This window comes from Eleutherodactylus coqui, chromosome 3, assembly GCF_035609145.1.
Source record: "Eleutherodactylus coqui strain aEleCoq1 chromosome 3, aEleCoq1.hap1, whole genome shotgun sequence".
Taxonomy (NCBI): domain Eukaryota; kingdom Metazoa; phylum Chordata; class Amphibia; order Anura; family Eleutherodactylidae; genus Eleutherodactylus; species Eleutherodactylus coqui.
In genome coordinates, this window is record NC_089839.1 from 272,246,959 (window position 1) to 272,263,669 (window position 16,711).

Here is a 16,711-nt window from a genome sequence, read left to right on the forward strand (position 1 = left end):
TAGGATAGTACACTGCATTACTTTAGTGCATTCTACTAAGCCTATGACAGCAGCGTATAACTCTGCTGGAGGCGGGGCCTAATGGGCTGAGTTACACGGTAGACATGGACGTCTTTGTCAGTCTTCCAGCTGACACAGGAATCCATTGGTATCTTGCGATCGCACTGTAGAGTGCCGATGGCTGACAGAGCCTCCTCCCCCTATCATCTGCTTACATGCTGCAGTTGGTACTGAGTGTGGCATGTAAGGGGTTAAACTGCCAGCATCTGAGGTTTCTCCGCTCCTGGCTGTTGGAGCAGGAGCCTGGCCGTCAGTAGCCAGTCAAGCCACCACCTTAAAAAGATGATGTGCAGGTTTAAAGTCCATCAAGGAGATCAGTGAAAACGTGTTTTATGGTTACGAAGGGGGTAAATTTCATCCACTTTGCTGCAACTGTAAATGCTGCAGAAACTCCGCCTGAACCCCCCAGCGTATCTGCCCTGTGTGAACGTACCCCGAGGATGTGTCCATAAGGGCTCATTTACATGGCATAAGCGTATTTCAGTGCATGAATACTCAGCATATTAGTATACACGGAGAAGTAAATTGGGTTCTTTTCATAAGGTGCCTTTGCCTGCACCCTACTCTCCGGCTCTTGGGTTTGTCTCGCGTGCCAAAAACGGCATTGAGATGGAAGCCTTGTCCGAGCCGTAGGCTTCAATCCATGAAGCCAGGACCACTTTGGTCTCTGTTTTGCAGTTTCTGCCCCTTTTCTGAAAAGCGCGGTCATAGTTTAAGGCTCTGTCCTGGTTTCCATCTCCATGCTGTTTTCGGCATGTGAGACGGAAACTCCAGATGGAAAGCGAGGCAGGAAAAATCATGGAGTCTGCTCACATGAGGATCGGAGGTCCGCTCGGAACGCCGATCGCTGAATTCTGGTAAAATAAAGGATGAAATGGCGCTGCATGCAACCCTATTACAACTTGTAAATGCCGAACCCAAATTGAATGGACCCCATTATAGTCAGTGGGGTCCGTCGGGCACAGATTGCTTCCATCATAAGACTGTTTTCCTGCTAGCATAGGGCCGCCTTCACACTGACGTGATAATCACGTGATATTTGTGTATTGCAAGACGCACAAATATGAACCCCGTTCTTTTGAATGGGATCATACACATTAGCAATGTTTTTCGCCATGGCACCACGATGCGATATAATGCTACGCAGGAAACAAAATACAGCATGTCCTATCTACCGGTAGCTACAAGATCTCGCATCGCAGCCCCATTATTGTCGATGGGTTCGCTGGCAGCAGCATCACCGGCTCCATTAGAAGCAACTTGGCGATCCTCTGCCACGGCTGTGACAGCCACGCCGGACAATCCCTGCATCCCCAAAGTGATGTGAAGCTGTTTTTACATGAAAACACATCCGTGGGGCTTTTACATGGATGGAGAGGGCGATATTCATGCGTGATGCATGGCCCGATATCGCCCACGCCAGTGTGAGTGCAGGAAAACAGATCTCCTTAGCAGGGATGTGAGCGAGCCCTAACCTGGTTTGTAATAGTCTGCATCCACATCATATATATATGTATAAGGACAGAGGTGTGCTGAGACCTGTAGTGCCATGTCTTAAGGAAAGGATTAGATGAGCGCCCAGTTTAAGCTTGCCACCTACACAAAAGTGGATGCCCATCTTCAATGCAGTCTAGACGCCAAGGAGAATGTTTTGTTTTTATTCATTCATTTTGTTACATAATGATTTGTCTACTCCTCGCCTAACGAGGGATCTCACTAGTATTTCCTTTTATTTATTTATTTTCTTTTTTTGTTTTAACCAGGGAGATATGAACTTAGGGATCGTACAAGTAAGTACCCCGAGAAGATGGCGTGCCTGCGGCTTTTACACTGACCACTAACTCTAAGAATAGTCCTCCGCTTCCTGTTCTGTACTTCACAGCCGTCCTCTCCTTCTCACCCGCAGGATTAAGGCCTCTTCCATGGGCTTATAATTGGGCACGAATGTTCATTAAAACGAGAATGAGTTAAAAAAAAAAGCACTTGAGGGGGTCTTGTAGTTACCAGCACTTCATTGGAGAAGAAAAGTTCTGATTCACCCTGTGACCCCTACAGAGAACCTGCTGTGCTGCCCGGGAGTAGTGGTAGTGGTACATGGGGCAAAGCTTTCCTTCTTCAATAGAATGTTGAACAATACTCTGAATGAATTCATCCCCCATATTCCTTGTATAATAGGCCGGTTAAATGAGCACCAATTTCAGGGATTGGCACTTGTTTAATGGTGACACGGGCCCCTGTATTAAAAGGGCCCTTACAGTGAAAGCTAGCACCCATACCCAGATAACACTGGATCATGCCATTCACAGTAGGTGATAGTCACAGCCCATCTACTCCCCGTCCCTGCACTATGACGGCCACCCATGTCACAGAGCGTGCCCACAACATAGAAGAAGTGGGTCCCCTCCTGTCCATTGACCCATGATGTCTGCTGTAAGCGTGCGTTCACATGTAGCTGATTTGTTGCAGGTTTTGGCACAGAACTACAGCAGATTTCAACCCTTCAATTTGAATTCAATTGAAGGGTGAAATCTGCCACCGATCTGTTACCAAATCTGCAGAATATCCCCTACGTGTAAACGTACCCTAGGGCGGTGAGGGATGAGCGTTTTCCTGCTGCGTTGGTGCAGTCGGGCTCGGACTCCTGTTCATATTACGGACGCATAAATGTGACTGGAATACGCTCGTCTCTTGCCAGTCTGAATCCTATCTAGCACAGATGGCCGCCCCCCATAGTCCTGTACAGACAATGGAGCAGAAAGCTACAATCCGAAAATAAAACCGATTTTAGAAAACTGGAATAGGTGTCACTATTTGGTTGTAATTAGTAGTAAATCTCAGGGATACGTTCCCTTTAACACACTTCAGTATTTTTTTTTATTCTTTTTCTTTTTTATTAATTTATGATTTATAATTTTTTTTTTTCTACCAAAATTTGTCCCAGAAAATGTTGTCCAGTACTCCTCTGCCGGCAGGAACACAACCGCAGAGAGAGATCCTCAGACACCCGAGCCTGGTAAGAGCCAAAAGCCATAGTGGTAAAAAGTTAGTTTTGATCTTTAAATGATTGAGTATTACAGGGCTGGCCAAGTCCCAGGAGCAGGTGGATGTGTGTCGTATACCGGCTCCTCAGGCCCTGCACTGGGAATAGCTGGAATTTCTTTGCCTGGAGTGTCCCTTTAAATCCTGTAATTGGAGCAGTGATACAGAACAGCTGTATTATAGGAAGTTGTATCTCATCAATGACTACAAGAGTATATTTCTAAGCAAACTTTGCAGTACGTTTACTTAAGCATTGTCAGAACTGTCCCTGAAATAATACTGTTTCCCTGAAAATAAGACCCTGTCTTAGATTATTTATTGCCCCCAAAAGAGGCACTAGGTCTTATATTCAGAGGAGGACATATTTTAGTTACCTAGCAGGCTTGGTCAGGTCCTTTCTGCTGCTCTCTACAGCTCTGATGCACTTCCCGTAGTCCCCGGCCTTTAATTTAACATCACTTCCTGGAGGTGGGATTTATAAATCCTATAACCAGGAAGTGATGAAATACGAGCAGATGAGGACTGCGGGAACTGAACCGAACCTCTAGAGAGCCGCGGGAGGGACCTGGACCGAGCCTGCTAGATAATGTATTCTTTTTTTCATTTTAAATGTAGTGTAACTAGGGCTTATTTTAAGGGTAGGACCTATTTTCGTGGAAACGGGGTATGAGTCATACTGTATTACACGTTGGTTCCCAATTAATATAATGCTGAGTTGTGTGTTCACATCCACTCATCAATCGACGGGGGATATAACAATAGGAATATATATATCCTGCCAATGTGGATGAGATCTGCCCTTTCTCTACAGCATCTATCACTCTGTATCACCAGCTGTGAACGCGACACATTTCACTTCCTTAGAAACTCCTTTATGGCTCATTCTTCCCCATGATTGAAGGGTTTTTATTTATGGTGTAACATAACTAGCAGTAAGGGTCCTTTTAGACGAGTCGACGAGCGAACAACGTCGCAGCTAACTCATTCGCTCTCGTGCCAACTGTTTAGACAAATGTATCACGACTCGTTCAAACGAGAATTGTTCCATCTTTAACATTCGTTGTGTAAACGAATGAGAGGAACTGAACGACTTCCGATGAAACTGAACGATAAGCAAACAAACCAACGATCGTTTTTACGCCTGCATTAATTGAACGGCGAACGGAAAGCACGAAAAGAAGCGATTCTCTTTCGTCGTTCGGTCGTTGGTTCACGGAGGCCAAACGAATTATTGTTCACTTCCACTGGTTTAAATGATTTTTTGGAACGTTAATCGTTCCGTCTAAGCGCACCCTCAGGCCCAATGCACACGGACGGATTTTTGGTGGGGAATTCACGGCCAGACACCCATTGCGAATTCCCCAGCCATGTCCGTCCATAGCATGCTATGTAAAATGATCCCTCCATGCACACAAGCGAAAATCACTTGCCATTTCCGCTTGTGGAGGAAGAATCGTAGCATGTTCTCTTTTTGTTCGAGACTCATACGGAGGGCTTCCACTGCAGTCAACGGAAGCGGTCTGTCCCGCGGCGACTCCGAAATGTCAGTTTCAAAGTCATCGCGGATCCCCTGCATCCCCAACGCAGCAGCGCATCATTCTCTGCATTGTGCATCCAAGACAAGTACACGGGGGTCACTGGCCGGAAAAGGGTCGGATTTGGCTGCGGCCTAAGTCTTGTGTTCAAAGCTGTTCATTCCGGATAATTGCAGTCTGCAGAGTAAGGGTTCGGCCACACCGGGCATAAATGCAGAATCATATGGGGAAAATCCACAGCATGACAGTAGCAGCAGAGTGGACGGGATTACAGTGATCCCTCGGCTACCGCGGGGGTTACGTTCCAGAGACCCCTGCCATACGTGAAAATCCACAAAGTAGTGGCGTTATATTTACACATATCAATCTGTCGGGTGAACTACTAAACAATCGCAAAAGTGAAGAAAACGGACCGATGCTACGATCAGTGAACCAATGAGCACCCAGGATACAGAACATATTGCATCAGCCAATAGTGTGCTGTGTACAATCTTGCATTGGCAAGCGCTAGTGGCGTACTGTATTTCCTGTATGTACCGCAAAATTCCACGATGTAGCGGAAAACTAAGCGAAAACAGAATACTATATCGTGTATCTAAAATCCGCGATGCACTGAAGCCGCAATCATTGAATCGCGATACAGCGAGGAATCACTGTATAACAAGTCTCATCCAAATACTAGGGGAAAATTCTGCATGGAATCCACAGCACAATTGACCAACAAATTTTGAGTCCACTGTGCGTCAGTTGTTTACGGCCTCATGTCCACTGGCTTAAAATCCGCAGCGTTTCTCCCGCACACGGATCCGCGCCCCATAGGGATGCATTGGACACCCGCAGGTAGTTAATTACCTGCAGATGTCATTTTTCCCTTCAGGCACGGATCCGCGTGCGGGAAAAAATGGACATGCTGCATTGTCGTGCGGGTCTCCCGCAGGCTTCTATTGAAGCCTATGAAAGCCGTCCGGATCTGCGGGAGACCCATACCAGAATTAAACTCGCCTGCTCCGGCCGATGCGAATCTTCCCTTCTTCGTGGCTGGATCTTCTTTCTTCGGCCTGGCGGATGTCTCCGGCATATGCGCGCGGCACGCTGCCGACGTGCCGAGCACATCCGCCAGGCCGAAGACAGAAGATCCGGCCGCGAAGGAAGGAATATCAACAACGTCCGGAGCAGGCGAGTTTATTCTGATTTTTTTGGCCTCATGTCCGTGGGGCAGGAGGGACCCGCTGCGGATTCTACATGAAGAATCCACGGCGGGCCTGATTTTCCCCGTGGACATGAGGCCTAATACGGAATTCACTCCTCTCAGCGAACAGCAAAATGCGCAACAATTCCACGTATCGCCCATGCAGATGCTTCTGCAGATTCATTGTGACTGTTGCTGCAGAATCGCAACTAAATACATTGCAGAAATCGCACTCCATCCGGCCGTACCCCTACGGCACATAAGTACCTAAACACTACTTACACGAAACTAAGGTGATGGATGTGAGCGCTGTAAATTATAACCAAACCTGCTGACCTCTGCTGTACTCCATACAGGTGGCCACGGGGATATTTCTCAGTTTGTCCGCCCAGTTATCAAGGATCCAGATACTGGTAAAGGTATAAAATTCATTAAAATCGCTTTTGTATTTTCACTATTTTTGTGTAGAAATAAATGTCACTTAACCCTTTAAGGTAAGAGTAAAGCCCCTGGTGCAAGCACCGAGTCATGTGGACTTTACTTCTAGGGGGGATAGACAGTTTTTGCGGGGTGGTTTACCATTGCCTTCCCCAGTCATCCTTCAAGAAAAAAAGTACACTGCAAAGACGTGCCATGCGAATCGCATCCGAGTGCAGTTTGTTTTTTACTATTTTAATCATTGGAACCACGTACGTTTTTGTTTTTTCTCAAGGCACTTGAAAAACACTTGTACATTGATACGAATATTGCATTTCCTAACTCTGTAACAGATTTTTTTTTACTGACCTATAATCACGCTCACCCGTGTGCCGTAAATATGGCCTTACAGCAATAGAAAATGTAGATATTTACTACAGTCGCGCAATACAACAAGCTTAACAGAATAAAAAGTTTTTGCTCTGCTCTTCTCTGTAAGCCTCAGCGCTCATTTACACATCCGGAAATTGCTTACGCCGGCATATTTCGCCTTGTCATGCGTGTTTTTGTGTGTGTACAGATACACAGGTTTCTATATATTCACTGCATATTTGTGTCGGCCCATTCACTTCAATGGCTATTTGTGGTGCGTAATAGGCACCAGAATAGGAAATGCCGCGTGTTTTTTTTTTTTTTTTTTTCACCACACAATTGAACATCGCATGAGGAAATACACTCATGTGAACGAAGCCATTGAAATCAGTGGGTTCTGTTTACTGTGTATTACGCACCCACAATTGCTTGCATAATACGTGCATAGCTGACAAAGGTATCTTCTGACCTACCATGTATTACATGATTGCCCTTTCACTCAAGCACCATTATATGCTACTTTTCTCTTATTTGGCCGCTAAGGGGGCTCAGACTCAAGAAGATAGGGCGGGCCAGGTGTAGAACTAACAGGATCACTAGAATGTATTGATATAGTTTGATATGCGCAGAAGGCATTATACTTCACTATTCTCCTTTTAGAAAGAAAGGGTCGTGCGGCAGAGCAGAATGTGAAGAGTAAATCCACAAGAACCGTCACTAAGCCGGGTAAGTAGGAAAGGACAATGGGGGCAAGTTATAATGCATTTACTGTCAGATTCCGGTATAAGAGAAGTTGCAAATTTTGATGCAAGCCCCACTTGAACAAAAACTTTGATCTTTTTGACGCTGCATCGGCTCATGCCACTTTTCTGTAAAGGGAACGTGGCTTGTCAGGAGGAAGCGTGGCTACCCGGAACAACACGTTATATTATTTACACCAGAAACTGGCATGAATTACCGTATATACTCGAGTTTAAGCCAAGTTTTTCATGCTGAAAAAGCCCCCCTCGGCTTATACTCGAGTGAGGTGAAGAAAAACAAAAACGCAATACTCCACTCCCACCCAGCGTCTGTGTCCCTGGCGGTGCGGCAAGCTGCTTGAGAAATCTCCCCGCTGTCATCTCCCTGTTCGGCTTTGAATTCCCCCACGGTCAGCGTTGTGAAAGTATGCGCTGTGATTGGATTGAGCGCCAGCCAATCACAGCCGGCGCTTGATCATTCACAGCCATTCAGTGAATGACATCACTGTGATTGGCTGGTGCTTGATCCAATCACAGCGCTTACTTACACATCGCTGACGGCGGGGGAATACAATATATTGGGCGCATCATATTCCGGCAGAAATAGTATTCGGAGTGCCGTTTGAAATGACGGTCTGTAATATATTTCCACCTATGGACAACAGTCCAACAGGTTACGGCTGTCTAGGCTGCCCATCCCTGGTTAATTGCTTGCTGCATTCTGTAGCTTATTTTATAGCACTTATATCATCTGCTGAATACATAAAGCAAACCTGCCGGCCCGGTTGGAAGGAACCTTTGGAATTCTAGTATCATGGGTTTACATTGCACAATTCCCAACATCCCCATTGGGGGACTGAATGAATCTATATTGTGTTTTTAGGGGCCCATTTATGCGGCTGTGTTTTCGGGCCATGTGCTGTGTATTCCACAGACAGCCCATAGCCTGGGCGGGTATTAGCATGAATGATTTCACGGACGAGAGATGCAATGTACAAGGTCTGCGGAGATCAGACAGCACACAGACGGATGTCCATGTGTTGTCCATGGCGAGTTACAACCAAGTGTTGAAGCACAGCAATATTCTGTTTTTACCGCCTCCTCAGGCTTCCCCTCATGTCCTAAACTGTTCATTCACTCTGAAATACTGCTAGAGTAACTAAATTCTTTTCATAAAGACTCTCACACATAGCATCAGTTAAACGCAGCGATTTTGCCGCCGTTTTCGGACGCAGGATCCTGCCTACGACAGCAGGGTTTAACGCACCAAATCATTCTGATGGATAACGAGATGCATTAATCGTGGCAAAATAGAGCAGATATCGCTCAAAAATCGTGGAGCCAGAAAGCACCGCGTTCGAACGTATGTCTGCAAGGCCCCATTGAAATCAGTGGGATCGTTATGCCGCAATTACCGCTGCCTTCAAAACGTTGCGTTAAAAAGCGCATGTGGGTGAGGGGCCTAAGAAACTTTGTCTCCACTCATCAGTGACTTGTTCTCCTGCCTCCTCCTCTGATCACTCACTTTGCATGTACTGATAACACTGGTGCACAATCTGTACACCAACAGATCAGATAATGGCTGCAGCCTATAGAAGTCTGGAGGGGAAGGGGGTGGGGGTTAGGAAGGAGCTGCCGAAAGGAGACTAAGCCTGGGTTCACACAGGGCGAATTTGCCACGCGGAATTTCGCCGCGGCAAATCCGCCCGCGGCCGCTAATCTCGGGATTAGCCAGCCATGTGGACGAGATTTCTCAGAAATTTCGTCCACGCAGGACGGCCAATCCGCTGCGGTAAGTCCGGCAGCCGCGGTTTCAGAATATGCAGCATGTCCATTCTTTTTTTCATTCCGCTGCGGCCGCGCGCTCCTCTATTGGAGCGCCGGCTGCATCGAAAGAGCGAGCGGCCGGGCCGCTTCAAAGCCGCTGCGGCTTTTTCCACGGCGGTTCTCCCGGCGGAAATCTCGCGGTTTTTGCTGCGGCCAAACCTCGAGATTTCCGACGGGAATCCGCCCTGTGTGAACCCAGGCTAAGAGACACAAATATTGCTGCAGCATCTAATAAGTGTTTTATCTCATCCTAGTAGGAGGATCACATCTAAATTACTGAGTAGAGCTGAATAATATCATGCATGTTATAGCTGTGTGTGTCTGTCTCTCTCTAGTAGCTCATTCCTCCTCTCACCATAGGCTTCTATGGGCTACAGCTGTAATCTGATCTGTATCCAGACTCTATGTATAGAGGTTATCTACATACATTCAGAGAGAGTGATAAGGACAGGAGGGCAGTGGCTGATAAGTGGGGAAAGGCATTTTTCTCTAATACGATATATTGCAGTATGGCTTATAGTTGCTTGTTCTACTGGTTTATGAAAGATTACTCTGTCTTCTCTCTCAAGAGAGATGTTAAAAACAACTCGCCGACAGATTAAATCACATGTTGGCCATAGAAGTCTATGGAGGGGAAGGAGCAGTTGAGTGACAGAGCATCAGAAAGCTTCACACAGACATTTTGTTACAGCTCATATTTTACTGTCTCACAACTACTGGAATCACATCTACACTGCTCAGTACTTCTCTCTATAATATTCTCTATGTTGCTGCTTCTCTGTACATGGGAGCTAGTGATATGGGAGCAGGATCATCTCTTCTTTGTGTGCAGTGTATAGAAGACTTTATAGCAGATAGTCTACACCCACCAGCTCAAGAAAAACTGAGAAATAGAGATTGAGTCTACAGAGGGGAAAATGCAGAGTATAAGCCAAATAATGGATAGAAATACTGCTGTGGCTCATGTACACACATACAGGATGGTTTATTCTGAATAGTCACCTGAAACAACAGGTATGCTTTAACCCTAAGGCCCTTTTAAAGCTTTATCATGAAATTCATCAGCCCTTCGCTCTGATTAAGGAATCGTGACGGCAGAAACATTAACCAATGAAAGAGCTTCATTTAGTTTTATACCAAGTTTTAAGATAAAAAGCGTTTTGCGCTCATAGAAAATGAAAGAAGAGTAGCTCAAATTAGTTGTCAAATCCGATGAAAAGAGAAAGAAAAATCAAAACGGCACTTACTCTGGAGGAGGGGGGTGTATAAAACAAGAAGCCCCCTCCTTGAAGTGTCGATTCCTCAAAGTGTTCCTAGCCACAGAAAGTACTGCTCCAGGGGAATAAAGTCTTTGCTTTTTATTATAAGGCAATGTTGGCAACGCGTTTCGGTGCCGTAAGACATTTAATTTTATGTCGGAAGATATTGTCATAATTTCTTTGTGAGCCTTGATGATCGGGATTGAAAGATATTTAGTTTCATCTCCTCTACTTATGTCTTACAGTCGAACCTGACCTTGACGACGACTCTAGTGGTTCTGATTACAGTAACAGTAGCCGATTATCTGAAAATGATGAGCAGTCCCACTTTCCTCCAACCAGTTCTTCTTCCAAAAGTAAGTGGAGAGCAGATGATAACTGTAAAAACCAACCTGGCACCACCGAACAGCTCCACAGACTAAGTTATGGTGGTTTTCAGGGAGGTGACTGGGAGCCAGGGTATGTGTTTTTTATATTCTCTTTCAGACGGCCATGCATGCGCACTCCCATTGACTTCTATGGCAGTGCACACACATAGTGGTCTGAAAAGAACCTGAATTTTGAACTGTGTATGAACTTCGACAGCAGACAGTTAGGGAGTATTGAAATTAGTAGAAGGAAGCTTTAAATCAATGGCAACTACACAGCCTGTGTAAATCAGGGTATCTCCACATCCTGCAGCAATCATCAGTAAATATAATCATGCCTTAGACGAATCCGAAATCCGAATCCAAGCAAGTAGTAGTCCATAGTGAGTGCACACCTGTTTTCACCTTCTCTGTTCACTTTGCACGGACTACTACTTGCTGAGATTTGTATCTGACATGGTGATTTGTGCATATTCCCTACATATGGTAATTATGCGGTACTATTTCTGCCACTTTGATATACAAAGTTAGTTATTCAAGATAAAGACGCTACCTGTGCCGTGATTATATTTATTGGACATTAAAGCATCCAACCATCTTACTGTTGTCTGATGCTAAGGGTGCATTCAGACGACCGTATATCGGCTGGGTTTTCACGCCCAGCCGATATACGGCATCTCTCTCTGCAGGGGGAGGAGGCTGGAAGAGCCAGGAGCAGTGCTCTGAGCTCCCGCCCCCTCTCTGCCTCCTCTCCACCCCCCTGCACCATTTTCAATGAGGAGAGGCAGGATGGGGGCGAAGCTGATTCCCGAAACTTAGCCCCGCCCTGTTCCGCCTCCTCTCATATCGGCTGGGCGTGAAACCCAGCCGATATATGGTCGTCTGAATGCACCCTAAAGCTGTGTAATTCCTTGGAGTGGAGTAGTAACCTTTGACTACTCGATCGGGCTACATAGAGCATTCGCTTGCAGTCTGTAAGGCTATTTAGATTTGCCTTTTTATTTTAGGGTTGGTGGAGCAATAAAAATGGTTGCAAAAGTATACATGGTTTTAAAGAGTTTGAGTTGCAAGCACAAAGCCTGCATCCCCTCCGCTTCTGGACCCCCATGACAACACTTCTATTCCGTCTTTCATATTATGTAGTTTTATTTACAATGTTCTTCTGTTCATTTAACTGCAGGTTTTACAGTAAGGCAGCCATCCCCGCCTAGACAGCTCGAGAAGCATACTTATGGTATGGCTGTGCTCTTTTATCACACGAGAGTCCATAAAACAAAATAAAGAAATAATTGTCTGTGTTTTTTCTGTTTTTAGCTGCAGATGATACGACGTCTTCGCTCTTCAGAGCTCCCATCAGGACATCTGTCGGTACGTGTGTAATATTTATCATATGTCAATACAATGTAATACATTTATTAAAAAACACTGCGCAAAGTCTTATGAAATGTAGCCACACTGATGCCTTTCCTCTCACAGATAATGTTACAAATTAAAAGAAACCACTTTATAAAAAAAAACCACAATATATAAAAGGGGTTCATGGACAGATTAATCCTTTCCAATCCAATTTGTATCCTGGTTTTCCTAGGGGGGTTACTCTTTTTCTACCATTATACAATGGCGCTATCTGCTGGCTAAAGCCAGTACTGCATGAGGTGACACGTTGGATAGGGTGCAACAGCAGAGAGGCTGGCAATATATAGTAAGAGAACCCCGACGGATGTCTTCCAACATCGGAGCTGTACAGCCTTAAATCATAGTCTTCAGATGTCAGACAGTGGATTGGAAAAGATTAATGTGTCTGCAGGATTTGTATACCTTGTGGTGTTATACAAAGTTCCGACTTTCTACTTGCATTCGTTTACGTGAATGTAGTGTACAGAAAAAAAAAAACAGCCATTCCACGCTATGGGCTGCACTAGTGGTATGTGTATTGCTTGGTTATGGAATCGCTTTTTATCATGTCTGAATCCCTTTAGAATCCTTATAAACTATAAGTTAGGCTTTGTTCACATCTGCGTCGGAGTCTCCAGCGCTGATCCAGGACAGAATAGCACAGAGCCTGATGGAAACCTAACAGACTCCGTTATATTCATTGGGGTCCATCAGGCTCCATTCCTGTCCACCATGTTTCAGATCTGACACCTCAGTTTTTTCATTGTACTCCAATAATGGTAAACTCTAGCACAGGTATGAAGGAAGGCTAAAATGTTACATTGCATTTAATATTAATTGGACATTTGTCCATTGCGGGGATTTCTGGTGGAGGGAGAGGAACCACTTTGTTTATGGACAGTTGCTAACTGAATGTTTCACAACACTATCCTTGGACTTTGTGGTCTTGTCGGAGTTCTTCAGCCATCCTCAATGGTTAAAAATTATTTTTGGCATGGCAAAGTCTTCATGGGACAAAAAAGGCACCCAACAACCTACCCTACTGCTAAGCAATAAAACTCTTCCATCTCTCTAGAAAGGACTGTATCAACCCGACAAGGCCTTGGACCTTTGTGTCCAGAGTGCTGACTTTCCTATACTCTACTACATCGGACCTTGCAGGTTGTGGATGAACAAAATGCTGCAAGAGAGGATCTGATAAATATACACGGCTCTCGAAGAATGAGGATGTGGTGCAACTCTCTTTCATGGTTCACAGCTCTAGAAAAGGCATGGGTCTCTCTAGTGAGAGTTGGGTCTTTCCAAGTATTGTAGTTCAACCCCATTGATTTAAGTTAGTGCCAAGTAATACTTCATTTTCCCTGTAGGGGAGCTGCAGGAGAAAATAACAGTTGACAGCTGCTTTCCTTAAGCCATAGCAGCCGGTATCTTTACATGTGTTATTTTAGTATCTCTTCTATCCTTTGCTGAATATCATCTTGATCCTGGCTAATATTACTTGATTTTCTTTCTGCAGATGATAAAGACAAGCCAAAATACTATATAGAAGAAACCTGGAGAGGTATGTATTCTTCATTTTCTCTCATTTGCAGGTAGGCTTTTGTGTCACATTCTTATATTGTATTTTCTAACTACAGGTAGTACAAAGACCCGGCAATTCCAGTCTGGTTCTGAAGGTATGTTATTTAGCATCATGAAGCACTCTGCTCTACACAGAATGCCTTCTTTTTATACACTACATTACTTCTCTTCTAGGTGTTGAAAAGGAAACAATACAGTATCAAGAGAAAACAAAAGGTACCCAGAAATATTCCTGTATTCTTCTGTTGGGTATAATCACTTATTATTTTGTTTTTTATTTTACTTACTTTTAATTTTTCATCTCCACTTTCCAATACTTTTTAGTATTGCAGTATAAAGCGATTTTTGATGTTGCCTAGCAAGCCCTGTCATGATTGTGCTTGCGGAGGGAGCATTGGGTGTCGCAATATCTAAAGAGTTAACTGCCGCAATCAGAGCTAACTGATTGCACCAGTTTGTGTCGGCTATCAGAACGGATGATAGGTGCGGAGTAGGGAGTGGATTTGTCTCCCGAAGCGGCTCCATACAACCACCAAACATAAATTTACAGTCAGCGCTAATTCTTCTTCTGTTCAGATTAGTTTTGTGCATCTATTTAACTCCAACTAGTACCAAAAATAAAAAGCCATTTTAATGTATGCTGATGAGATGTGTATATTCCATCTTGGAAATGCTTGCAAAAATCTGTCATGCTATTACTGGATTCTAATTTATGTGTTTGAGCCAATAGGACAACATTTTTTCTCAAATTGCCCTCCATGACAGCACCTTAGGAGTTAACGTCCTTGCACTCATAAGGGCAGGAAACATTAAGAGGTTAAATAGCCCCTCCGCTACTCTAACCCTCAGGGGCAGAGGAGGCTACTCTCAGCTTCTGTGGCTGGCAGCGGGAGTTGACAAATATCTAGCTGGGGACCATCGTTTAAGCTTTCTTCCCCAGAATAGCTACTACTGTCTCCTTTGACTCATGACTTGCCGTTTCTTCCTGCGTCTTCTGGGTAAAGCAGAAGTGGTGGTCCTCCTGCAGCTCCCAGACCATTAGTCCCCAGGGTCTCCTTCTGCCAGTATTCATTTACTGGCAGCAAACGCCAATTCTTGCGCTGGGTGTTTCCAGATCAGGCAAATGCATATTAACTAGACGAGCATGAATGGCCTTATAAGTCTCCTCACTCACCTTCTTGGTGCTCTCCTTAAGGAGAGATGTTACCCTTCCCGACCTAGTGGAATATATGTCACATCTCAAATGTCATAAGAATCCTATTATTCTGGGCACGAAATGGAAATTCTGAAAATACTGAAATCTAGGAGGTACAGATAAGTAGGGGGAACCTGTATCTTATCTCCCGCTCCGGACCCTCTTCTCTGTCCTGTGCAGTCACTGCTGTGTTTACATGCATAAAACTCCCAAGTTGGATGTTGAAGGCCATAAAACATTTTGATTACTTATTATGTGTTTTGTGAGGCAGATTGAATACAGACAACCTTTTAAAACACAACATCTGTAAGATTGTGGCACCCGGATAAATCGTCTGATCACCCCAGATGCAACCCATGGCAAAAAGCTGGATCTTGCCAGGGAAATCCGTGGTCAACCAGCGTTTCTCCTTTAGGGGTCACTCCCAGAAAAATTCTGATAAGTGGCTGTCCAATGTTATACAAGGATGGCTCGAGTGCCCAAGAACAGGAGCAGCTTGAACAGCATCGGTTGTAACTTATTCATTTGCTCTGCTTGAATATGCAACTGAGTCCTGAGTCAAAAAAGTTGTGCCGAAAAAATGGTGGCCATTTAAACTGATGCAAAGTGCAGTCGTTGGTTACACATGGCAGCTAATCCAGTTTCCACTTTCATGTTTCAAAGGCCCTCTTAAAGGGGTTGTCCCGCGCCGAAACGGGTTTTTTAATTTTTTTTTTCAACACCCCCCCCCCCTGTTCGGCGCGAGACAACCCCGATGCAGGGGTTAAAAAAGATCACCGGACAGCACTTACCTGAATCCCCGCGCTCCGGTGACTTCTTACTTACCCGGTGAAGATGGCCGCCGGCATCTTCTCCCTCCGTGGACCGCAGGGCTTCTGTGCGGTCCATTGCCGATTCCAGCCTCCTGATTGGCTGGAATCGGCACGTGACAGGGCGGAGCTACACGGAGCCCCATTGAGAAGAGAAGAAGACCCGGACTGCGCAAGCGCGTCTAATTTGGCTATTAGACGGCGAAAATTAGACGGCAACCATGGAGACGAGGACGCCAGCAACAGAGCAGGTAAGTGAAAAACTTTTTATAACTTCTGTATGGCTCATAATTAATGCACAATGTACATTACAAAGTGCATTAATATGGCCATACAGAAGTGTATAGACCCACTTGCTGCCGCGGGACAACCCCTTTAAAAAAAGAGCATTGTTGAGATGGGAAACGTCTCCACATTTTTTGCACCAGTTTTGATACCTCTCCCTCATTGTATTACTCCGTGCCATGTTAACTATCTGTCTTTTCTTCTTCAGGTCAATTAAATGAAACAACCCACTATAAAGAAGAGCGAGAAATAAGGAGCAGAATAAGTATGTTCATGTGTAATATAGAATGTATACAGTATATCTGCACCTCTGTTTCTTCTCATCTGTTCAAGTTCTGATTTGTATATTGCTTATTACAATGATTTACCCTACGTTCAGATCCTGGCCTTGTTTATGACCCTGCATCTATGATGTGGCATCCCAACGTGTGACATTGGCCTCCAATCATAAGCTGCATGGGGAAAATTGACAAATCAGCACTGTGTGCAGTGATTGGTGGCTGCTGTCTGACTCCTGTTAGGGCAACACATCAATGCAGAGTTATAAATAAAGACTAGCGGAGTACCAGAGAACCGCCAGAGGTGGAGTAGCGGGGTTCTTTTTGTACGATGAGCAAATCATTGATTGTTTTATCTCATA

General features: G+C 44.9%; 1 protein-coding gene across 3 annotated transcripts in view; it reads left to right on the forward strand.

Annotated features, from left to right (window-relative positions):
* Positions 1–16,711, forward strand: part of LOC136621738 (torsin-1A-interacting protein 1-like) — a 42,479-nt gene that overhangs the window by 13,723 nt on the left and 12,045 nt on the right. For 2 of the 3 annotated variants that reach the window (XM_066597425.1, XM_066597424.1), the window contains exons 3-13: positions 1,824–1,850; positions 3,002–3,073; positions 6,180–6,242; positions 7,273–7,338; positions 10,684–10,794; positions 11,987–12,040; positions 12,121–12,174; positions 13,718–13,762; positions 13,839–13,877; positions 13,957–13,998; positions 16,280–16,336. In XM_066597425.1, coding sequence (XP_066453522.1) covers positions 1,824–1,850; positions 3,002–3,073; positions 6,180–6,242; positions 7,273–7,338; positions 10,684–10,794; positions 11,987–12,040; positions 12,121–12,174; positions 13,718–13,762; positions 13,839–13,877; positions 13,957–13,998; positions 16,280–16,336 — 630 coding nt within the window. The remainder of the gene's footprint in view (positions 1–1,823; positions 1,851–3,001; positions 3,074–6,179; positions 6,243–7,272; positions 7,339–10,683; positions 10,795–11,986; positions 12,041–12,120; positions 12,175–13,717; positions 13,763–13,838; positions 13,878–13,956; positions 13,999–16,279; positions 16,337–16,711) is intronic. The other variant, XM_066597426.1, reaches the window with a different exon arrangement.